The sequence below is a fragment of the Ovis canadensis genome, chromosome 17 (genome assembly GCF_042477335.2).
Source record: "Ovis canadensis isolate MfBH-ARS-UI-01 breed Bighorn chromosome 17, ARS-UI_OviCan_v2, whole genome shotgun sequence".
NCBI lineage: Eukaryota > Metazoa > Chordata > Mammalia > Artiodactyla > Bovidae > Ovis > Ovis canadensis.
Genome location: NC_091261.1, coordinates 58,634,097 through 58,660,098, shown reverse-complemented (window position 1 = coordinate 58,660,098; position 26,002 = coordinate 58,634,097). Strand labels below are relative to the sequence as shown.

At 40.3% G+C, this 26,002-nt stretch overlaps 1 protein-coding gene across 3 annotated transcripts in view; it reads left to right on the top strand.

Moving 5' to 3' along the window:
- Positions 1-26,002, top strand: part of GLT1D1 (glycosyltransferase 1 domain containing 1) — a 126,650-nt gene that overhangs the window by 29,479 nt on the left and 71,169 nt on the right. For all 3 annotated transcript variants that reach the window (XM_069557589.1, XM_069557588.1, XM_069557590.1), the window contains exons 4-5: positions 5,037-5,088; positions 25,287-25,323. In XM_069557589.1, coding sequence (XP_069413690.1) covers positions 5,037-5,088; positions 25,287-25,323 — 89 coding nt within the window. The remainder of the gene's footprint in view (positions 1-5,036; positions 5,089-25,286; positions 25,324-26,002) is intronic.

The following is a 26,002-nucleotide window of genomic DNA, read 5'->3' as shown; positions in this document are numbered from 1 at the left end:
AACAAAGCAGAAATAGATGTTTTACTGGAACTCTCTTGCTTTTTTCGATGATCCAACGGATGTTGGCAGTTTGATCTCTGGTTCCTCTGCCTTTTCTAAAATGAGCTTTGAACATCTGGAAGTTCACGGTTCATGTACTGTTGAAACCTGGCACCAGTGTTTTTTGGTTAAGATAGGTGTCAGTCTTGCTTCTTAAAACTAGGTCACAGTTGGATGTAGTTGCATTGCAGGACCTTGCTTCTTCCTGAAGACTTCCTGGAAACAAATGTGGCAATACAACCTTTTTAACATAAGGAGTACCTTCTGTGTATGTGTTTGTGTTTTACAATAAATATAGGCATGAAAACAGTGCCAGCTCACCTTGAAAGGCGATGTATCATTGTAGGTTTTCTTCTTGTTGTTGTTCTTACACCCTAAAAATTTAATGTCTTTAGATTCCTTCAGTCTGTAATGCATTGCCTTTTAGAAGGAAAATCATTCTTCTTGGGATAAACAGTATGGAATGAATCATCTTATGATATTATCATTAGCATTATTCATTGTGTTATTATTAAAACACATATTGATTTTTGTTTGGGGGCTATTGATTGAAGTTAGTGGGCAGGGAAGTTGCATGAATCATAGGTTTTTTTGGTCTGACACGGTACAGCACAGTTTTCTGTAAACAAAGTATTGAACTTGTCTAGCTTTATGACAGGTGTTTCATTTGAATACTTATATTTTTCCTGTAAGGTATACTTTTCAACTTTAAAATTTTATTTATTGATTGGCCCCACCATGCAACAAGCAAGATCTTAATTGCTAGACCAGTGATCAAACCTGTACCCTCTGCAGTGGAAGCTCAGAGTCCTAAGCACAGGACCACCAGGAAATTCCCTCAACTTTTTTTAATATTTAAAACTTCTTTTTCCGTGTATGGTATAGTATGTGAACTTATTTTAGCACTCACTTTTTTGGCTTCTGAACACTGTGATAAGTATTTGGTAGTTATAAATACCAAAATTAAATAAGGAGTAATTGAAATTTGTGAAAATTGCTTAGTGAAGGCTCATCCAGTTGCCTATTAGAAAAACTTAACCTTGCCAAGCAAGTGACCAGTAGTTTGTATGGAATAAATTGCCTCATAAATATTTCCACGATTATGAAATCTATAGCATATTAGTAGGTTAAACCACATGAAATTACTGTTTTGTAGCTCAAAAATGGTTGAATGGCAGTAATTTCATATGGCTTTTGAGCTACTTAGTGTTACTGAAGATGTTTTTGACAAACAGAATTCTTTGTCAATTTTGAAATGGCAGTATTCAAGCTAAAGTACAAAAGTGGTAGTTTTTATATTTTTCCTTTGTGTTTCTGTTTATGGTTTCCTCAGATAGTATTTCTTTTATTTTTATTTTTTATAGTTGATTTCCAATGTTGTGCTAATTTCTGCTGTAAAGCAAAGTGATTCAGTTATACACATATATATTCTTTTCAAATATTCTTTTCTGTTATAGATTATCACAGCATACTGAATATAGTTCCCTGTACCATACAGCAGGACCTTAGTGTTTATCCATTTTATATATGATGGTTTGTATCTGCTGACCCCAACCTCCAATCCATCCCTCCCCCTGGCAACCATAAGTCTGTTCTCAATGTCCCTGAGTCTGTTTCGGTTTCATAGATAGGTTCATTTCTGTCAAATTTTAGATTCCACATAAAAGTGATAATACATATTTGTCTTTCTCTGTCTGACTGACTTCACTTAGTATGATAATCTCCAGGCCTATCCATGTTGTTGCAAATGACATTATTTCATTCTTTTTTGTGGCCAAGTAATATTCCAATGTATATATGTACCACGTTTTCATTATCCATTCATCTGTTGATGGACATTTAGGTTGTTTCCATGTCTTGCCTATTATAAATAGTTGAAATGAGGAAATGGCAACCCACTCCAGTATTCTTGCCTGGAGAATCCTACGACTAGGGGAGCCTTGCAGGCTACAGTTCATAGAGTTGCACAGAGTCAGACACGACTGAAGTGACTTAGCACATGTTATTTTAAATGTCTTTTTCTTCTGGGGATCTTTGGGCTAAGAACTCTTTTAAAAGGTTATTTGTTAGGTGAGTGTAAAGCCAGGGCTACTGTTTCTATATAAAGGGCCACAATAAAGACTGTGTTATCTGCAGCTCTGAAATAAATGACATGTCTGACAAGTTAATTCCAGTTGACCCTCCTGACTCCTGGACCATTATCCTGTGCACCTTTGATGAAAACCCTCCCAAGAATCTCATCCTTCCCTGTTGTCTTAAATATGCTGTAGCTCCTACTGATGCCTCATCCTGGGTGTCAAATGAGCAGGATGTGATGGTGGGGACCACTACGTAGGTAGGAACAGTCACTGTCGGCCTCCAGGCTATGATACACACACAGTCTGCTCTGCACACCTGGGACATTTTTCATTTATTTTCTCCCTCTCTCCATTCTTTTTTCACCCTCACCTGTTTGGATTTTAGGGCAAATTCCTGTTGGAATTTAGGGCAAAACTGTTCCTTCTCTTGCTTAGTCACTCATTCAGCCAGCAGGTATTTTTGCCTCCTGGGTGCCAGACGCTCCAAGGGGCTGGGGCGGTGGATGTGAGCAGAGCAGTGTTCCAGCACACGTGGAGCTGACATTCTCACAGGAAGCGAGAGCGTCAGGCTTGCCGAGTGAGTGGATTTCCCTTCCCACAAAAGCCTGAGGACTGCACTTGTGCATGTATTCATCAATGCTGCTATGAGGTACAATGCACAGTCCTAGTGTCACTGAGCTCGTTCTCTGTTCAATGGCTCTTCTTGGTTCTTGGGATCTTTCTTTTTTGACAGTGTGAGGCTGTCACTGGCCATGGTGGGTGCCCTAACGTCTTGCAGATGTTCTGGTAGTTGTGTGAGTACTAGTGGAAAATAATAATAGCAGATGTGAAATGAACGAGGGACCAGGAACTGTGGCAGGCAATTTACAGGCAAGATGCTCTTTGTTTGGTTCTTAAGTTTCTCAGCTTCCCTGGCTTGGGAAGATCCCCTGGAGAAGGAAATGGCAACCCACTCCAGTACTCTTGCCTGGAAAATCCCATGGACTGAGGAGCCTGGTAGGCTACAGTCCATGGGGTTGCAAAGAGTCGGACATGACGGAGCGACTTCATTTCACTTCTAAGTTTCTCATTTTTGCAGTTTTCCGCCAATGAAAGTTTCTACACTCCTTGTAACTGCTGTTTAGCTCCTTGTCTCTCCTTTTTATCCCCATTTTTTGGAAAAAAGCCGATGGCCTTAGAATACAGTTGATGTTATCATTTCGCTAGTGTTTGCGGAGGGGGGCATAGAGAACATCTCACTGGATTCTCCAATCCCTACTGGACTCAGATGCAAGGTTTAATGTGGTCTGGTCCTCGTTGCTCATGTTTAACATACACAAAGGGAAGGATTCTGTATTTCTCCCTTAAGTAAGGGGCATACGATTGGCTGTGTCTGGGATTGGTTGCTGGTTGTAAAAGTGGGAGGGGAGAAGGGAAGGCTTGGAGAAGACACAGACAGGGGAATACAAGCTCCCCTTTCTGGGTCATGCCACAGGGGAAAAATCACATAATAATGCCTTTCTTTTGTTGACTCTGCTGTGTGTGCAGCTTGTAGGACTTTAGTTTTGCAACCAGGGATCATATCCAGGTCCTGACCACAGAAGCACCAAGTCCTAACCACTCAACTGCCAGGGAATTCCCTATGAATGGTTCTTTGCTCCAACATTCTTTACTGCGCTATTTGTCTAATGATGATTTTCTATTTCTACCACTCCTACATTGGTTAATTGGAATTCTACTACAATAAGAGTTGTCTGTTTGACCCTAGTTACTTCTTCAATTATTTATATGGTTACATCAACATGGACTCATGGCTATTTATTTTATTTTATTGGGTTGGCCAAAAAGTTCGTTTGGGTTTCTTCATGCTATCTTACAGAATAAATTTTTTAAAAATAAATTTATTTATTTTAATTGGAGGCTAATTACTTTAAAATATTGTAGTGGTTTTGCCATACATTGACATGAATCCGCCATGGGTGTACATATGTTCCCCATCCTGAAACGCCCTCCCACCTCCCTCCTCATCCCATCCCTCAGGGTCATCCAAGTGCACCAGCCCCGAGCACCCTGTCTCATGCATCGAACCTGGACTGGTGATCTGTTACATGTTTCAATGCCATTCTCCCAAATCATCCCACCCTCACCCTCTCCCACAGAGTCTAAAAGACTGTTCTATACATCTGTGTCTCTTGCTGTCTCTCATATAGCGTTATCATTACCATCTTTCTAAATTCCATATATATGCATTAGTATACTGTATTGGTGTTTTCCTTTCTGGCTTACTTCACTCTTACAGAATGAATTTTCGGCCAACTCAATATTTGACTCTGTAGCTCATATTACCTTTTTTGCTGCCCAAATCACCCCAGCCACAGCTATCGGAGATATTTTGAGTTGACTTCTGCATCCTTTCAACAAGCTCTCTCTGTATTTTGAACTCTCTTACTTTCTGGCACCATACCTACTTCATTCTGTGGGTACCCAGTCCTACTTCTGCAAACACGCAATTCTTAATGAGTAGGGGCATTCACATTCTTTGTCCACGAACATTCAATAAATCTTGAGCACATCAGCCTAGTCTTCCTTTAGCGAAGCTAGTGAACCACATATCCTGCCCCTGAATATCAAGAAGTTCCTTGCTTCTCTCATCCATCTTGCTTTCTGTCGTTATCTCTGCTCCTCTGTCCTTCCATAAAGGAACAAGAAAAATAGGAAGCTTTGAGCTTCATTTGTTTATTTCCTGCCTACACAACTTCTTTTTTTGGATGTGAGTGGAGATGAGACCTCATAGCCAACGACCGCGGCTAATAAAGATTGATTGCGCTGTAAATTCTGCTTCTCACCTGTCTGTCACCATTTGTTCCAGAGCGCTGTTTTTCAGTTATGTTCATTAGATTCTGCCCTAATTGTTACCATTCTTTCTGTTCGCTTTCCTAGATTTGCTGTCGCTTTCACGGAGTCAATGAAGGAAACGGCCCAAAGACAGTGGGTAGGTGTTCCTTTCATGTTTTGATTGGGCAGGACTGGTGAAGTTGCAGGATTGGAGAACAGGAAGGCAGTTTTATTAAAGAGCTAACAAACTTCCTATTGGCACTGCCCGTCCTTGGTGGCCATCATGGTGTATTATATTTCTCATATATTGACTTTTTCTTTTTTTTTTTTTTTTTAATTTGTGTAGGTACTCTTAAACCTTCACTGATTTTTTTTTTCTGATGTTCTTCTTGAATAGCAAAAATAGCCCAATACCCAGATCTTTTCATGCTTTGTCAGTTCTCCTTTTGTGGGCTGCTGCTAAGTCGCTTCAGTCGTGTCCGACTCTGTGCGACCCCATAGACGGCAGCCCACCAAGTTCCTCCGTCCCCGGGATTCTCCAGGCAAGAACACTGGAGTGGGTTGCCATTTCCTTCTCCAGTGCATGAAAGTAAAAAGTGAAAGTGAAGTCGCTCAGTCATGTCCGACTCTTAGAGACCCCATGGACTGCAGCCTACCAACCTCCTCCGTCCATGGGATTTTCCAGGCAAGAGTACTGGAGTGGGGTGCCATTGCCTTATGGTTTACAAATCACACTGTAAATGTGGCAGCATCCTCGTACACATTGAGAAAATCTGATTGCACGAGTAGTCCCTTAGGTGGCACCTGGAGTTTCCTAGGCTGGACTCTTATTAGAAGAGCAGTAACAAGCAGAGGGCTTTGTCGCTCTGTGAGTTAATGCCCTTATTGACTTTCTAAATTCATTACAACTTAGGGGATGGGTGAGAGGAGCTGGCCGGAGTCTAAATCCTCTGTAGAGCCCTGGTGGAGCCAGTGTATGCAAAACTAGAGAAAAAAGCCAGCTGAAATGCCACTTGCCTTGGGTGGTCCATAGGCGCGTGGCTATTTTCTCAGGTGGTGGCCCCCTGCAGTGTGCCTGGGCCACCAGGATTGCTGGCCCCTGGGCTTTGCCAGCCAGTCATTGTGCTGGCACACTTATACCACAGCACTTACACCCTTGTCATCTGGAAGCATTATTCCTGTTGGTGGCATTTTGCTGGCTATGTGCATTCTTTATCTATAGGATTTCAACTCATAAAACCTTATGCTTGGAAACGGCTACAGTGCAACAAGGGCAGACACAGTCTTTTGTGGGAATGGTGGTCCTTTACCAAAGCCCAGAGCACCGTGTGTACTTGAAGATACCCTGCAGCCAGAGTGGGGAGTCTTTTTTTTTTTTTTTTCTTTTCACCTCGAACTCCCCAGGTGGAGAATCCGAGGGGGCATTTTTCAGGGCAATGTAATGAGTGAAAAACAGCAAGCTTCCTGGCTGCCAGTTTCATGTCTGTGTCAGTCTGACTGTTCATCAGCCTTATGGCGGTGATGTACCAGTGGTTCTCAAAGGGGTTTCCCCGGGACTCTCTCAGGATCTCTACAGAGTCAAACCAATTTCCTTCATAGTGCTCAGACTTTATCAGAGGCATGATGAAAGGCAAAAACCTTTTTCACCATGTGGAGAGCACTGCTGAGGAAAACACTGATGCCTTTATCATCATGAAGGCAGGGGTACCCATGGATTATTCACCACCACCCACCTGTAGTTAAAAAACAAGAGCCAGTTTCACTTACGGAGAAGGCACCACCCTTGCCTGGAAAATCCTATGGACAGAGGAGCCTGGTAGGCTGCAGTCCATCGCGTCGTGAAGAGTCGGACATGACTGAGTGACTTCCCTTTCACTTTTCACTTTCATGCATTGAAGAAGGAAATGGCAACCCACTCCAGTATTCTTGCCTGGAGAATCCCAGGGACGGGGGAGCCTGGTGGGCTGCCATCTATGGGGTTGCACAGAGTTGGACACGACTGAAGCAACTTAGCAGTTTTGCTTAAGAATGTCCTTGATGAAGCACAAAAAGTATTGATTTTCTTAAACATTAACCTTTGAATACATTTAAAAAAATGTTTTGTGTGATGACATGGGAAGTATACATCAGCTGTTTCTGCTGGGTATCAGTGAAGGATGGGGTTATCTTGAGCAAAAACCCTGGTGGGATGTTGAGGTTATAGACTGAACCAGTTACTTCTTCATAGGATTTTTTTTTTTTTTTAATCTGAAAGACTGGTAGACAAATTATGTTTCCTCAGACTTGGGCATCTGGCAGTCATTTAGTCATTTCCTTAAAAATGAGATAATTGAGTGAATTGCTTCCAGAAAAACACGAGTAGTATTTACTGCCAATGATACCATTTGAATTTTCAAGCAAAAATTAGAATTTGGTAGAAAATCCCAAGGACAGAAGAGCCTGGCGGGCTATAGACCATGGGATGGCAAAGAGTTGAAGGTGACTGAGAGATGGAGCACACACACAGGCTGCCAAGAGGCAGACTGCTTTCCTGTACAGCTTTTCCTGATGACATCAGCGGTCATGTTAACAAATGTGATTTTTTTTTTTTTCAAATGCTGTTTAATGAAATGGTTCCATGTTAGGAAGACCTGTGTCACCCAGTGAACCAATATTTTTCAAAAGACTAATCAGTGGCACTGCAGAACGATACATAGATAACGGAACCATCAAAGTGCATGGTAGACCTATGGATTTTAATATATCAGAATGTGATGTCATTTCAGGTTCCGTCTTGCAACTCACATATAAGAAATAACCATTTGTTGAGTTTCGGGGTCATCAGTTCAGTCGCTCAGTCATGTGTGACTCTTTGTGACCCCATGGACTGCAGCACACCAGGCTTCCCTGTCCTTCACCAACTCCCAGAGCTTGCTCAAACTCATGTCCATCGAGTCAGTGATGCCATCCAACCATCTCATCCTCTGTTGTCCCCTTCTCTTCCCGCCTTCAATCTTTCCCAGCATCAGGGTCTTTTCTAATGAGCCAGTTCTTTGTATCAGGTGGCTAGAGTATTGAAGTTTAAGCTTCAGCATCAGTCCTTCCAATGAACATTCAGGACTGATTTCCTTTAGGATTGACTGGTAGGATCTCCTTGTAGTCCAATGGACTCTCAAGAGTCTTCTCCAGTACCACAGTTTAAAAACATCAATTCAGCTTTCTTTATAGTCCAACTCTCACATCCATACATGGCTACTGGAAAAACCACAGCTTTGACTATACAGACCTTTGTCTGCAAAATAATGTCTCTGCTTTTTAATATGCTGTCTAGGTTGATCATAGCTTTTCTTCCAACAAGCAAGTGTTTGGTGTCATATCCAAGAATAAAACCCATAATGATCTGAAAAGGCTCAGGAAAGGCTCAGATTAAAATACTCCTCTCCATTTCAACTACCTATCAGCAAGAAGCAGAATTTTCTTTCTATACTTCAGCCTAAACAACATATGGAAACAGATTGAATAGAGTAGTAAATATGAGACTCCAGCTGTCTTCTGTTAAGCCAGACATAAAAGAGAGGTTTTCCTTGTTGAAGCATTTTTCTCCCCCATGAGTTCCCCACCCCCTTCTCTAATTTCTCAATTAAAATTTATTTTTTAATCAGAGAATAATTGCTTTACAATGTTGTATTGGTTCCTGCCATACAACATTGGTTCCTGCTAGTCATAACTGTATGTGTATATACATATATCCCTTCCCTCTTGAGTCTCCCTTCCACCCTACCCTCCCACCCCTGTAGGTCATCACAGAGTGCCAGGCTGGGCTCCCTTAACTTCTCAATTTAAACGTCACCTTTGTCCGTAAAATCTATGTGTCTCCCAAATTGGTAGAGATCTGTTCACTGCTATATCAGTTATTTTTTGCTACATAACAAAGCTCATCAAACATAGTGCTTTAAGACAAACATTTATCGTGTTCTTTGTGTTGTCTGGGCATTTCTGGCTGAGGTCAGCTCAGCAAGGCTGGGTGCTCCAGTGTGGCTTAGCTCACATTCTGGAGCCCCTCAACTGGGCTGACTGGGACACTTGCTGTCTCTCTCTACGTGGTCTATTGCCCTGTATTAAGCTCAGTGGCAGGAGAGTGCAGGCACCAGTGCCTGAGCTGGCTGCACGCTTCTGCCTGTGTGATGTTTGCTCCTGTCCTGTTGGCCAGAGCAAGTCAAGAATGGAGACGTTATCTCCTCCTCATTATAGGATGATCTTCAAGATAGCCTTGAAAAAGCTTGGATTCAAGGAGGTGGTAATCTGTGGTCCATTTTAATAATCCGCCACACTTAGCATTTGTCCCTCACGATTATAACACTTCTTTCCTTTACTTTTCTCTCCGTGTGGCTGTGAGCTCTTTGAGGTCAGGAACCAGATATGATTCACCCTGTTATCCCCAGAGATAGCATAACACCTCCCATTCAATACGTTTTTGTCCAGTTGACTTTGTCAGGAATGGATCTTTCTTTAAAACTTTTTAATACAGAAATGTCCAAGCATGCACAAAAGTAGCATGAATAGTCAGGTAAAAATCTATACACGTACTGTCTACTTACCATTCTCCAATCCTTATTTAATCGACTCTTATTCTCTACTCACAACTCCTACACACACACACACACACACACACACACACACACACACACACACACTTCTTTTTTCTGGAATATTTTAAAAAATCACAACCACCATGCCATTTTATTGTTTTAACGTTCTAACCCAGCTTTTTTCCTGAACAACTAATTGCCGTAGTTAGCTTCCAGTTTTTGAGTCTATAAACCCCTTTGGCTGGCCCCGATAAAAGTCCCCTAAGCAGCATTACAATTTGATGAATGTTTTATGTTTCATTATGTTTTTTAAAAAACTTTTTATTTTATATTGGAGTATTGATGATGAACAATGCTGTGATGATTTCAGGTGCACAGCAGAGTGACCATTCCATTTTATCTGTGCATATATGCCATTTACCTGCAAATATTCCTTGGGTAAAAGCTTTTTTTTTTTTTTTTTTTTTAACATAAGCTCCATGTTATGGATCCATTTGTGGGCAGGAAGATCATAGTGTGTAAGGAAGAATAAAAAAGGGCTCAGGGATGTTAACATTTTATGAATAAGTTGGAAGAACTTGAGTCAAGGAGTTTAGATGAGGAAAGGGAGGAGTATGGAGCCTTTGAGTTGCAGACACATTGAATTAGAGACAAAGATGGAACCTGAGGGGTAACTATCCAGCTGTGGTCAGAAAGGAGTGCAACTGGAGATAACAGATGTAGGAGTCAGCAGTGTCAAGGTGATACTTGAAGCATGGAAATGATTATTCTTAGATGGGATTAACTTTTAGACGTGATGATGAGAAAGCAGTGTTAAACGCATAGTTCAGTTACATTTGGGGCCGACTTTGCAGTCCTGGTGATAATAGCCAGCAGTATCCTATATGAAGAGTCATTTCTTGTTTTTTTGGCTGGGCCGAGGGGCTTGCTGGATCTTAGTTCCCCTTCCACTGCAGTGAGCCCTGAGCCACCGCAGTGCAATGAGAGCAGAGTCGTAACCACTGGACAACCAGGGAATTCCTGGAAGGATCATCTTACATTTCAAGATTAAGTTGGCCATTTGCCTGTCACCCAGGAGGTCAGTCACACTCTAAGCCTGGGTTAGCAGTCTTTGTTTTCAGAAAGATACTTTCTCGAATATAATAACAAGGCATTTGAAGAAAAATGGGAGAAGTCAGCAAAACTTGTTTGGTTTTGGGTGATGATATCAGAGGCAGTATCATAAAAGCTCATAGCAGAAAGGATGAATTTATTTTTATAGTTTAAAGTGGTGGGGTTAGTTATTAAATTCGAATGTGAACCTGTTTGTTTGTTTTTTTTTTAATACAGCTTTATGGAATTTTTTTTTTTGGTGGATGATTTTTCAATAAAGTTAGCTCAATATCTTTATTTGATTAGTTTTTAAAAATAAAAACTATATAGAAATAATATAAAGGTTAACTGTTCAGCCATATCTTCGGAATTCTTTGAGATGGATTTTTGTGGAAAGACTGTTTATAGTTATGTGTTCTGAACAGTGATGTAGTTTTTGAATAATTAAGGTTTGTTCTTCATTATTGAACTGCCAGCTCTTGTTTTTAATTCTTTCTTCTTTATTTTGGTGAGCAGGCTTGACTCAGGTATAAATATAGTTAATCCTTTCTAATTATTATCAGACCAGAATCAAGTTCCAATAATCCCAGATTAGAAAGAAAGACTTACAGCCCTTGCTTCTTACTGCTTTTGTGATTTCATTAAAGTCTGTGTAGATAAATACAGTTTTGAGCATAAAAGCTGGCCTAAAACTGATATTTTCTTAAGCTTCATTTGTATAAAAACACATGCACGCTCTTATAAAATTTTAATTTTATTTAAAAAAATCTAATTTTATTAAAAAAATTTTTTTTGCCTCTGCCATGTGGCATGTGGGATCTTAGTTCCCTGGTCAGGAATTGAACCCGTGCGCCCTGCATTGGAAGTGTCCTCGCACCACTTAACCACTGCATCACCAGGGAAGTCCCCATAGGCACTCTCTTGATACCAGCACTATACTAGAAGTTCAATGCAACCGACAAAGGTGAGCCATGGATCTAATTTAAAATTTTCTGGGAGGGAGGGAAAGATGGCGGAGGAATAGGACGGGAAGATCACTTTCTCCTTCACAAATTCCTCAAAAGAACATTTCAACGCTGAGCAAACTTCACAAAACAACTTCTGTAGGCTGGCAGAGGACATCAGGCAACCAGAAAAGCAGACCTTTGTCTTCAAAAACAGGTAGGATAAAATATAAAAGACGAAAAAGGAGACAAAGGAGGTGGGGAGGGAGCTCCGTCCTGGGAAGGGAAGCCCGTCCCGGGAAGGGAATTTTAAGAAGAGAGGTTTCCAAACACCAGGAAACACTCTCCCTGCCGAGTCTGTGGCGAGCCTTGGAAACACAGAGGGTAACATAACAGGAAGGAAAAATAGATAAATAATTAAAACCAACAGATTACAAGCCCAACAGTAACTCCCCCAGCCGAAAAGCAGCACAGACGCCTGCATCCGCCATTGGGAAGTGGGGGCAGGGCAGGGACGCGCGGGAGGCGCGGGCTGCAGAGCTTTGTAAGAATCGGGCAGGAACGCCCCACGCGCAACCAGAACGACCTAACTTGGGCTAGCAAACCAGACTGTGGGATAGCTACCACGCGAAAAGCTCGAACATAAGACCCCGCCAGGACCGAGCACAGAACAAAGGACGGAACGGAAAAAGCCGGCTGCAGACCATCCCCCGCCGGGGACAGGCAGCCAGAGCCGTAAGGTCTGGAAAGGGGCAATTGCAGACCCGGAGAGACTTTACTTACCTAACTGCAAGCAGGCTCCTTTGCTAAGACTTCTGGGGGTGTTGGACAGTCACAAACTGCCTCACGGGGTGCGCCAGCGGTCCACCCAGAAAGCTGAGCAGCAGCGGCAGAAAAGGTGACAAGCCTCGGCGACCGCGCTCGCCAAACTCCTGAGCTACTCGGACCTGGGAAGGGCACAAAGCGCAGTTCCAGCCGAATCTGTGCCTCTGAGGGCTGCCTGAGCGCCGAACCTGGGCGGCTTGGACCGGGGAAGTGCACGCAGCCTAGGGCCGGCCCCAGATGGTTCCCGGCTGAGCATCGTAGAGCCGGAGCGGTTTGTGCCCCGCGAGAAAGGACAGGTCAAGAGGAGCAGAGATACTGTGTACACACGACAGTGCTATTTGTTTGCAGCATCCCCCCTCCCCACAGCGCGACTGAACTAGTGATCCTAAAAAACCAGCAAACAGAAGAAGTTAATCAGAGGGAACCACCTTGGAAGTGATCCCACACGGCCCATAACACCAGAAAGGGCCAGATAAATATTCTTTTTTAATATTTTTAAAAGCATTCCCTTTTTTTTTTTTTGCTTTTTTTTCTAACTTTTTTTTAAATTAAGTCTTCTATTTCTCCGCTAATTTTTATTTCTATAACCTATTATTACTATTTTTTTTTAAAGACCTTTTTTTTTAAATTTTTTTTTTTTAAGGCAAACACCATATATAGTCTTTGGATGGTTGTTGATGGTTTTTTTTTTTTTTGATTGTTTGTCTGTTTATTTGTTTTTTAATAATTCTTTTTCTTTCCTTTTTTTTCTTTCTTCCTTTTTCCTTCTGCTTCTCTTTAATATTGTATCTTTGAAAATCCAACCTCTACTCTAGATTTTTAATCTTTGCTCTTAGGTGTTTATTGCCAATTTTGTACATTTAAAAACCCAAACTTCACTACCCCAGTTTACCTGAGAGCGAGATTACTGGCTTGACCACTCTCTCCTCCTCTGGACTCTCCTTTTTCTCCACCAGGTGGCCTCTGTCTCTCCCCCCCCCCCCCATCTCTCCTCTATCCAACTCTGTGAATCTCTGTGTGTTCCAGACGGTGGGGAACACCTAAGGAACAGGTTACTGGCAGGATTTGTCTCTCTCCTACACATTCCTCTCTCTGATCCTCCTGGTCACCTCTGTCCACTTCCTCCCTCGCCTCTTCCCCGTATAACTCTGTAAATACCCCTGAGCGGTCCAGACTATAGAGCGCACATAAGGAAGTGACTACTGGCTAGTTTGCTCTCTTCTCTTTTGATCTCACCGCATCTCATTCCAGTTACCTCTAACTACCTCCTCCATCTTCTCTTCTCCTTATAACCCAGTGAACCTCTCTGAGTGTCCCTCAATGTGGAGAAACTTTTCATCTTTAACCTAGATGTTTTATCATCGGTGCTGTATAGATGGAGAAGTCTAGAGGCTACTGTAAAAATAAAACTGAAAACCAGAAGCAGGAGGCTTAAATCCAAAGCCTGAAAACATTAGAGAACTCTTGAATTCAGGGAACATTAAGCAATAGGAGCCCATCTAATGCCTTCATACCTACAACGAAACCAAGCTCCACCCAAGGGCCAACAAGTTCCAAAACAAGACATACCACGCAAATTCTCCAGCAACACAGGAACACTCCCCTGAGCTTCAATATACAGGCAGCTCAAAATTATCCCAAAACCTTTGATGTCTTGTAACCCATTACGGGTTACTCCACTGCACTCCAGAGAGAAGAAACCCAGCTCCACCCACCAAAACTCCAACACAAGCCTCCCTAACCAGGAAACCTTGACAAGCCACTGATAGAACCCCACCCAAAGTGAGGAAGCTCCATAATAAAGAGAACTCCACAAATTACCAGAATATAAAAAGGCCACCCCAAACGCAGCAATATAACCAAGATGAAGAGACAGAGGAATACACAGCAGGTAAAGGAACAGGAGAGCTGCCCACCAAACCAAACAAAAGAGGAAAAAGTAGGGAATCTACCGGAGAAGGAATTCCGAATATTGATAGTGAAAATGATCCAAAATCTTGAAATCAAAATGGAATCACAGATAAATAGGCTAGAGACAAAGATTGAGAAGATGCAAGAAAGGTTTAACAAGGAACTAGAAGAAATAAAAAAGAGTCAAAATATAATGAATAACGCAATAAATGAGATCAGAAACACTCTGGAGGCAACAAATAGTAGAATAACGGAGGCAGAAGATAGGATTAGTGAAATAGAAGATAGAATGGTAGAAATAAATGAATCAGAGAGGAAACAAGAAAAACGAATTAAAAGAAATGAGGACAATCTCAGAGACCTCCAGGACAATATGAAACGCTCCAACATTCGAATTATAGGAGTCCCAGAAGAAGAAGACAGAAAGAAAGATCATGAGAAAATCCTTGAGGAGATAATAGTTGAAAACTTCCCTAAAATGGGGAAGGAAATAATCACCCAAGTCCAAGAAACACAGAGAGTTCCAAATAGGATTAACCCAAGGCAAAACACCCCAAGACACATATTAATCAAATTAACAAAGATCAAACACAAAGAACAAATATTAAAAGCAGCAAGGGAAAAACAACAAATAACACACAAGGGGATTCCCATAAGGATAACAGCTGATCTTTCAATAGAAACTCTTCAGGCCAGGAGAGAATGGCAAGACATACTTAAAGTGATGAAAGACAATAACCTACAGCCCAGATTACTGTACCCAGCAAGGATCTCATTCAAATACGAAGGAGAAATCAAAAGCTTTACAGACAAGCAAAAGCTGAGAGAATTCAGCACCACCAAACCAGCTCTGCAACAAATTCTAAAGGATATTCTCTAGAAAGGAAACACGAAAAGGGTGTATAAACCCAAACCCAAAACAACAAAGTAAATGGTAACGGGATCATACTTATCAATAATCACCTTAAATGTAAATGGGTTTGTCCCAACCAAAAGACAAAGACTGACTGAATGGATACAAAAACAAGACCCCTCTATATGCTGCTTACAAGAGACCCACCTCAAAACAAGGGACACATACAGACTGAAAGTGAAGGGCTGGAAAAAGATATACCACGCAAATAGAGACCAAAAGAAAGCAGGAGTGGCAATACTCATATCCGATAAAATAGACTTTAAAACAAAGGCTGTGAAAAGAGACAAAGAAGGCCACTACATAATGATCAAAGGAACAATCCAAGAAGAAGATATAACAATTATAAATATATATGCACCCAATATAGGAGCACCGCAATATGTAAGACAAATGTAACAAGTATGAAAGGGGAAATCAACAATAACACAATAATAGTGGGAGACTTTAATACCCCACTCACACCTATGGACAGATCAACTAAACAGAAAATTAACAAAGAAATGCAAACTTTAAACAATACATTAGATCAGTTAGATCTAATTGATATCTACAGGACATTTCACCCCAAAACAATGAATTTCACCTTTTTTTCAAGTGCTCATGGAACCTTCTCCAGGATAGATCACATCCTGGGCCATAAATCTAAACTTGATAAATTCAAAAAAATCGAAATCATTCCAAGCATCTTTTCTGACCATAATGTATTAAGATTAGATCTCAATTACAGGAGAAAAACTATTAAAAATTCCAACATATGGAGGTTGAACAACACACTTCTGAATAACCAACAAATCACAGAAGAAATCAAAAAAGAAATCAAATTATGCATAGAAACTAATGAAAATGAAAACACAACAACCCAAAACCTGTGGGACACTATAAAAGCAGTGCTAAGAGGAAAGTTCATAGCAATACAGGCATACCTCAAGAAACAAGAAAAAAGTCAAATAAATAACCTAACTCTACACCTAAAGCAACTAGAAAAGGAAGAGTTGGAGAACCCCAGAGTGAGTAGAAGGAAAGAAATCTTAAAAATTAGGGCAGAAATAAATGCAAAAGAAACAAAAGAGACCATAGCAAAAATCAACAAAGCCAAAAGCTGGTTCTTCGAAAGGATAAATAAAATTGACAAACCATTAGCCAGACTCATCAAGAAGCAAAAAGAGAAAAATCAAATCAATAAAATTAGAAATGAAAATGGAGAGATCACAACAGACAACACAGAAATACAAAGGATCATAAGAGACTACTATCAGCAGTTGTATGCCAATAAAATGGACAACGTGGAAGAAATGGACAAATTCTTAGAAAAGTACAATTTTCCAAAACTGAACCAGGAAGAAATAGAAAATCTTAACAGACCCATCACAAGCACAGAAATTGAAATGGTAATCAGAAATCTTCCAGCAAACAAAAGCCCAGGTCCAGACGGCTTCACAGCTGAATTCTACCAAAAATTTCGAGAAGAGCTAACACCTATCCTCCTCAAACTCTTCCAGAAAATTGCAGAGAAAGGTAAACTTCCAAACTCATTCTATGAGGCCACCATCACCCTAATACCAAAACCTGACAAAGATGTCACAAAAAAAGAAAACTACAGGCCAATATCACTGATGAACATAGATGCAAAAATCCTCAACAAAATTCTAGCAATCAGAATCCAACAACACATTAAAAAGATCATACACCATGACCAAGTGGGCTTTATCCCAGGGATGCAAGGATTCTTCAATATCCGCAAATCAATCAATGTAATTCACCACATTAACAAATTGAAAAATAAAAACCATATGATTATCTCAATAGATGCAGAGAAGGCCTTTGACAAAATTCAACATCCATTTATGATAAAAACTCTACAGAAAGCAGGAATAGAAGGAACATACCTCAACATAATAAAAGCTATCTATGACAAACCCACAGCAAACATTATCCTCAATGGTGAAAAATTGAAAGCATTTCCCCTAAAGTCAGGAACAAGACAAGGGTGTCCACTTTCACTGCTACTATTCAACATAGTTCTGGAAGTTTTGGCCACAGCAATCAGAGCAGAAAAAGAAATAAAAGGAATCCAAATTGGAAAAGAAGAAGTAAAACTATCACTGTTTGCAGATGACATGATCCTCTACATGGAAAACCCTAAAGACTCCACCAGAAAATTACTAGAGATCATCAATGAATATAGTAAAGTTGCAGGATATAAAATCAACACACAGAAATCCCTTGCATTCCTATACACTAATACTGAGAAAGTAGAAAAAGAAATTAAGGAAACAATTCCATTCACCATTGCAACGAAAAGAATAAAATACTTAGGAATATATCTACCTAAAGAAACTAAAGACCTATATATAGAAAACTATAAAACACTGATGAAAGAAATCAAAGAGGACACTAATAGATGGAGAAATATACCATGTTCATGGATTGGAAGAATCAATATAGTGAAAATGAGTATACTACCCAAAGCAATTTACAAATTCAATGCAATCCCTGTCAAGCTACCAGCCACATTTTTCACAGAACTAGAACAAATAATTTCAAGATTTGTATGGAAATACAAAAAACCTCGAATAGCCAAAGCAATCTTGAGAAAGAAGAATGGAACGGGAGGAATCAACTTGCCTGACTTCAGGCTCTACTACAAAGCCACAGTCATCAAGACAGTATGGTACTGGCACAAAGACAGACATATAGATCAATGGAACAAAATAGAAAGCCCAGAAATAAATCCACACACATATGGACACCTTATCTTTGACAAAGGAGGCAAGAATATACAATGGAGTAAAGACAATCTCTTTAACAAGTGGTGCTGGGAAAACTGGTTAACCACTTGTAAAAGAATGAAACTAGATCACTTTCTAACACCGTACACAAAAATAAACTCAAAATGGATTAAAGATCTAAATGTAAGATCAGAAACTATAAAACTCCTAGAGGAGAATATAGGCAAAACACTCTCAGAAATAAATCACAGCAGGATCCTCTATGATCCACCTCCCAGAATTCTGGAAATAAAAGCAAAAATAAACAAATGGGATCTAATTAAAATTAAAAGCTTCTGCACAACAAAGGAAACTATAAGCAAGGTGAAAAGACAGCCTTCTGAATGGGAGAAAATAATAGCAAATGAAGCAACTGACAAACAACTAATCTAAAAAATATACAAGCAACTTATGCAGCTCAACTCCAGAAAAATAAACGACCCAATCAAAAAATGGGCCAAAGAACTAAATAGACGTTTCTCCAAAGAAGACATACGGATGGCTAACAAACACATGAAAAGATGCTCAACATCACTCATTATTAGAGAAATGCAAATCAAAACCACAATGAGGTACCACTTCACACCAGTCAGAATGGCTGCGATCCAAAAATCTGCAAGCAATAAATGCTGGAGAGGGTGTGGAGAAAAGGGAACCCTCCTACACTGTTGGTGGGAATGCAAACTAGTACAGCCACTATGGAGAACAGTGTGGAGAGTCCTTAAAAAATTACAAATAGAACTACCTTATGACCCAGCAATCCCACTGCTGGGCATACACACCGAGGAAACCAGAATAGAAAGAGACACATGTACCCCAATGTTCATCGCAGCACTGTTTATAATAGCCAGGACATGGAAACAACCTAGATGTCCATCAGCAGATGAATGGATAAGAAAGCTGTGGTACATATACACAATGGAGTATTACTCAGCCGTAAAAAAGAACTCATTTGAATCAGTTCTGATGAGATGGATGAAACTGGAGCCAATTATACAGAGTGAAGTAAGCCAGAAAGAAAAACACCAATACAGTATACTAACACATATATATGGAATTTAGGAAGATGGCAATGATGACCCTGTATGCAAGACAGGAAAAAAGACACAGATGTGTATAACGGACTTTTGGACTCAGAGGGAGAGGGAGAGGGTGGGATGATTTGGGAGAATGGGAATTCTAACATGTATACTATCATGTAAGAATTGAATCGCCAGTCCATGTCTGACGCAGGATGCAGCATGCTTGGGGCTGGTGCATGGGGATGACCCAGAGAGATGTTGTGGGGAGGGAGGTGGGAGGGGGGGTCATGTTTGGGAACGCATGTAAGAATTAAAGATTTTTAAAATTAAAAAAATAAATAAATTTAAAAAAATATAAAAATAAAAAAAAATAAATAAAATTTTCTGGTAGCCACATTTTAAAAAGTAAGTGGAAACAAGAAAAATCAGTTTTAATGGTCTGTTTGACTTAATCCACCTCCTGGAGTTAGCCAACCTGTGAAAGATCAGCCAGCCTGCAAAGACTGCCCTCACTTTTGACATCAAGTTCAGGGGGTCCCCAGAACCAGCCTCAAGTTTGAGAATTTCCTTGCAAGATTCAGAACTCACTGAGTGTTATTATACTCACAGTTGTGGTTTACTGCTGGGAAAGGATACAGACTAAAATCAGCCAAAGGAAGAGACACAGGGGCTGATCCTCCATGGCCTTGCCCTGGTGGAGCCAAGACTGTGTGCCCTCTGGTTATCCACCAGTGGTCATTTTAACCTCCAGTTATTTTAAAACAGATTTTATTGGTGTATAGTTGCTTTACGATTTTATGTCAGTTTCTGCTGTACAACAAAGTGAATCAGCTGTATGTATACGTATATCCCCTTTTTTTGGATTTCCTTCCCGTTTAGGTCACTACAGAGGACAGAGTAGAATTCCCTGAACTATACAGTAGGTTCTGATTAGTTACCTATTTTATACATAGTAGTATATATACAGGACTTCCCTGGTGGCTCAGATGGTAAAGCATCTGTCTACAATGCAGTAGACCCGGGTTCGATCCCTGGGTTGGGAAGATCCCCTAGAGAAGGAAATGGCAATCCACTCCAGTACTGTTGCCTGGAAAATCCCATGGACAGAGGAGCCTGGTAGGCTACAGTCCATGGGGTCGCAAAGAGTCTGACACGACTGAGCGACTTCATGGTTCATGGTTGGTAACTGAAACCTTTTCTCTCTGCAGAACCAGTGAGTGTGGTTTAATTTGTCTCCATTGAGTTCAAAACCCCAAAGGCCTGTGTAAAGTTTAACTGCACTGTTTATGTGCTTTTTTTCTAGTAAGTACTCAGCTAAGAGGACTTTTTCTAAATTCAAATATTTATTTGTTAACTATTTTTACAAAATTGTGAGCTTGAGTCAATATTGCTTGATGCAATTATCAGATTCAGAACAACATGTCACATGGGTACTCTTTGCTGAGTTTAGTGCTGAGCTAAGTTTCCTGGCATTGTTACTTTTCAGTGGTTTTTTTTTTTTTTTTAATTTGGAAACTGAGTCACTGCCTCCAGAGCCCTCGTGTATCTACCCTGCCTTGGCACTCCTTAAAGAAAAATAACTTTGTGGAAGCAGTTAGGCGATGCTTAAAGAGTAATTTTCCTTTCATTGTGTACCTATACTCATCAAAGTTCTTTTGGAAGTTAAAATACAGAAAGCCAGACAGATCTCATTGGCTGTCATATGCCCGGTTCATGGCACAGGTGAGCTCAAAAGGCCAATGTCCGTGTTAGTTCTGTTCTAATCTGAATGGGCTGCCTCTTGCCTAATTGCTGAAGTTTGTTGTCCTGAGGATTGCTTATTTCTTCTTCTTCCTGCATGGCCTACTGCTTTATATCTGATCATCTTTGAAAAAATCACATTGACAGAATCTATACAGACCACATCTTTTATTATGGCTTATACTATAGTGGAAACTTAGGAAACATTTGCTTCCTTTGTTTCATCTTTGGAAACCCTAGTTTGTAATGCTGGCCCTCCCTGCAAATAGGCTGCAAAGGAAGCTCCAGGGACTGGTCATATCCTAGGGAGCTAATCATTTCTAATAACTTCTATTATGATTGGCTTCCCTCAGAGATTTCTTGATAGAACTGCAAGTATTCTTTGCATTTTTCCCCCCATGTGAGATCCTTGAGAATTGAAAAATTTTAAAGTTTTTCCAAAGAATAGAAAAACTCATCATTTTCAGAGTATAGATTCTGAGTTAACCTTTCCCATAACCTGGGGCACAAACTTTTGAAATGATCTGAAGCATTGCTTCTAATTCAAAAGATTACTAAGGCACAGAACAGTAGGGGAAACTTGTGAATAAAATCAGCAATGCGTGCATGAATAAATCATCTATGCATACGTGCTAAGTCACTTCAGTCGTGTCTGACTCTTTGTGACCCTGTGGACTGTAATCCACCAGGCTCCTCTGTCCATGGGATTCTCCAGGCAAGAATACTGGAGTGGGTTGCCATGCCCTCCTCCAGGGGATCTTCCCGACCCAGGGATGGAACCCCACGTCTCTAATGTCCCCTGCATTGGCACGCAGATTCTTTACCACTAGCGCCACCTGGGAAGTCCCAGATCACCAATGATTCCACTTTATTTGCTCCATAGATTTAACTGTATTTTTTTAAATCTTCCTGGGGATTTTCCTGTTGGCATTCCTATTTCTTGAATCGCTGGACTAGATTACCTACTACGCATTCATGCCTTGATTTTTGCCCAGGGATGTTTTAGTTTCATTTTTATTGCCTGTTCCAGATTGGATCCCTGAAATGGGACCCCAATTTAGTTTTAAGATTTCTCCCCCATCTCATTCGTGGATTTTTTTCCTTTTCTTGAAAAGTCTTGGCTTGGTTTAGTTGTAAGAATTCTGTGAAAAGTCATGCCCCCTCCTTTTTTATTTTTAGCTCTTTTTTATTTTTTAGCCTTGCCTCTCAGCTTATAGGATCTTAGTTCCCCAACCAGGGATTGAATCCAGGGCCCCATCAGTGAAAAAGCTGAATCCTAACCACTGGACCATCAAGGAATTCCCTGGACATTATTTGCTTTTCTTGCTTAAAAACAATTTTTAAGGGCAAAAAGAAAAAGGAGAAAAGAAGAGACCTGTGTCACCTGAAAAGTGCCCAATTTCTGTGTTTTGTGATATATTTCGAGTTTTACACTTATTAGTCATGATTTCTTTGAACTCACTTATAACTACTTTAAGAGGACTTTTAACAAATCCATCATCAGAAATTGAAAATAATTAATGATTTTTGCCACCTGTAGAGGATGAAACTATGCACAGATTTTTAAAAATAATATTTATTGTGCTTTCCACTTAGCATAAACTTTAATTTCAGGTCATATTAATCAAAGAGTGGGAAATCTTTCTGTTGTTTCCATCTGTCTGGTATTCCATTATAAAAAGGCATAGATGAGTATTTAAGTTTGTTACAAAGTCCCATATACTTATAAGTATTTATCCAAAAGGGCCTTGGCTTTTTATATCTAGTAGTGGGTCAAATTAAGTAATGGTTTCACATAGACATTAAAAATGGAGAAAAAAAATGGAGAATCTTCCTTCTCCATCCTTCCCACACACACACATATACACAGTCTTCTTTTTCATTTTATGCATCGGTGAGCTCATCTTGCAAAGGAAATGATATATATGTAAGGACTTCAACTCATGTTATTTCAAGGCAAGTGAAACAACAATAAATATTGAGCAAAGAACCCTGATTTGTATTTAGAATATTTTAATATAGAGAATGATTTTCAAAATCAATATAAGCCAATTGGCTTTTGCCAGATAGCTTTTTAGTGATTGAAAATAACTCAGATGCAGATTTCTTTTATATTGTGCCTCTATTTTCTTGATTTGCCTGGGTAAGATCTTCAGATATCATTTATGACATGTTTTAAAAGCTTATGTCAGACTTGAGGGGGTTCAGTAGATTCTGGGGAAATAATCCTCATAGACATAGGTAAAGATTAGCAGATAGACCCAGATGTTTCTACATAGAGTCAATTTATTCTGTTTATTGAGTTGAAATACCCATTTAATTAATTAATCTTTGTTTGTGCCCAAAAGAGCTTTCTTGAGAGGAGCTTTTGGGGTTTACTTATTTATTTTTAAAAATCCTGCATATCTTTTAAAAAATAAATATTTATTTATTTATTTGGCTGTGTTGGGTCTTACCCGTGGTGTGCAGGCTGAGTTGCCCCACGGCACGTGGTATCTTAGTTCCGTGATCCCTCAGCAGGAATCGAACCCACGTCCCCTGCGTAGGAAGGTGGTCTCTACCCACTGGAACACCAAGGAAGTCCCCAAAGGGGTTTTATGTGTTTCTAATTGCACAGCACAGTTCTAACAAAAACAGTAGCAAAGCTATAAACTCCATGTTGCCGGACTTTCATGAATCGAATTTATATAGAATTATATTGAAGCTGTTTTTGTCAAAAACATTGTATTACCTTTAAAGTTAAAATGCCATCTGGGTGTATTTTTTTTTTACCATGCTTCAATATCTTTTCTATAGGCATTTTCTAACCCAATGTTGTAGCCTTTAGGGCTGGTTAAAGAAGAGATGCTCTTAAGCCTGTACTGCATTCCAATACAATTTTCTTCAGTTTTCTAATGAAATTATAATTAAACAAAAAGGAATGTTTTAGGGCTCTGAGCTAAATTCTGACATCAAATGGTTACTATTATCCATTTTTTTTCCCATTTAGGGTAACATCTTTTTTAACTAGTAGAGGTTTTTGAAGTTTGTGTGTGTGTGTGTGTATTGGAGGCTTGCTATTTTAAGGTTTTTTTTTGTTTTAAGGATGCCTCTCTGCTCTATGGTGAATTGAGGAGGATACGCAAGACTTTTAGAGGTCTCAGATGCCTCTGATGGTTAAATGTAACATGTCATGCTAAGGTGAAAAGCGAAACGAGACTGGTCTCCCTGTACCAAGTTCCGATCAGCCGTCATCCTAGCATGGCTGGAAGGTGCCTCTCCCAGAAACTTCCCGTCCAGCAGGGAGAGGGCAGGGTAACTTCTACTTCTCCTCATCAGTTATCTCTCCCTTCTTGGGACTGCCTCACCTTGAATTTGTTTCCTAAAACATAAAACTGATTTGAGGATGAAGGTCAAAGTGGACCAGCAGATCACATGCAGTACATGGGCTCCAGGTCACCTTAAGGAACACTCGGAACACTGCCCCCACCACACACACACATTCAGAGCTCAGCGTGGGGGATGACCTCTGGGATGGCCACTCTTTACCTAGTTTAGTCATTTCATGCATGGAGCTAAGACTTAGGCCTCTTGGCCCAAAAGTGCACCTTTTAAGACTTTTTCACCCAGGTGACCGTATCTTTGGCTACTTACGAGAAACACCCATCGGAACCTACTTGACCCTGCCGCCCTTTACAAGCGGATGTCTCACTTGGCTCTTGCAACCTCCGTCTTGGAGGTCTAACCCTGATTTTAAAAATATTTATGTCACTGTTTCAATATGAACTCGAGAAATGGATTCTTTTTCTTTCTAGCAGTTTTGTGAAGTTCCACCAGAAAACATCACCAGGAGTAGTGAGTTTATCTCTGGGGACCCATATCTAGGTTATCATGCAAGTATCGCCTTGTCCCTTGATGTCGAAGAGGCTCTTGGGGAGATGCTTTACAGGGTCCTTGAGACTAGTCCATTCACCTCCTGGAAGAATCTGCCCCCTGATGCCTGTCCTCCCATTTCTCAACATATTTGGTTCCCTTCCTCCATCTCCATCTTCTCCTCCATCTTTGTCTTCATCTCCTTCTCACTTCCCCCTCCTCCTTCTCACTTCCTCCTCCTCCTTCTCCTCTGCCCCTTCCTCCTTTCTTCTCTAGAGGTAGGGAATGTACTCTCTCTTATTCAAGGACTTGTATCCTCAAACCACATTTCCCCCAAAAAACTTCGACCTTCAGCCTCAGCTCCTGATGGGCACTTGATGGGCTTTGTCCCTGCCATGTTTTCTGTCTGAGCTTCATAACTTTTCGACTAACATGGCAACTATATTACAGATATCTGTTATGTTGCATAATGCTTGATTTAAGGGAGATCTTTGTGCTTCTTAGCTTAGAAATGCTGCATTTTTAAATGGGCTAACATCCATTAAAAATAGAGGTAACTCTTTGCTCTTAAAAAGTAACTAGTCTATGAGCAGCTGTATAGATGATTCTTTCCGATGTTTCCAAGAAGATATTTTTATGACCTTCATTTTATTTCTAAGAAAGAATGGAAATGGATTATCAAATTTACTTTTTTTTTCTTTCTCCCCTTTTCAAAAGCCGCATGCTAAGGATAAGATCTATGTCCAGAGTCAAGGTAAGAAATTTAAAATATATATATTTGAAAAAAAAAATTCTTTTATCTTTTAGAGACATGTACTGAAATGGAATAATATGATGTCTGGGATTTACTTGAAAATAGTAAAATGGGTACATTTTTATTATTTTTATCATTAAGATAAAAAAGGAGAACCTTATAAAAGAATAATTTAAACTGCAGATCGCAGATCACTTAACAGAGTACAAATACTCTATCAGTGATATGTTTACCAAAGGAAAAGGATGAGATTCTCCATTTATGTTGAGTTGAGATGGGGGCCCTGGAACCCTCTGCCTCCATTCCAACTCTTCCTGCCCTCCTCAGGGTCCTGCCCTGGTTGTGATTCATGACATCCTTTCCTGAGACCCTCAGTTCAGTTCAGTTCAGTCGCTCAGTCGTGTCCGACTCTTTGTGACCCATGAATCACAGCACGCCAGGCCTCCCTGTCCATGACCAGCTCCCGGAGTTCACTCAAACACATGTCCATCGAGTCGGAGATGCCATCCAGCCATCTCATCCTCTGCCATCCCCTTCTCATCCTTTCCCCAATCCCTCCCAGCATCAGTCTTTTCCAATGAGTCAATTCTTCACATGAGGTGGCCAAAGTACTGGAGTTTCAGCTTTAGCATCATTCCTTCCAAAGAACGCCCAGGACTGATCTCTTTTAGAATGGACT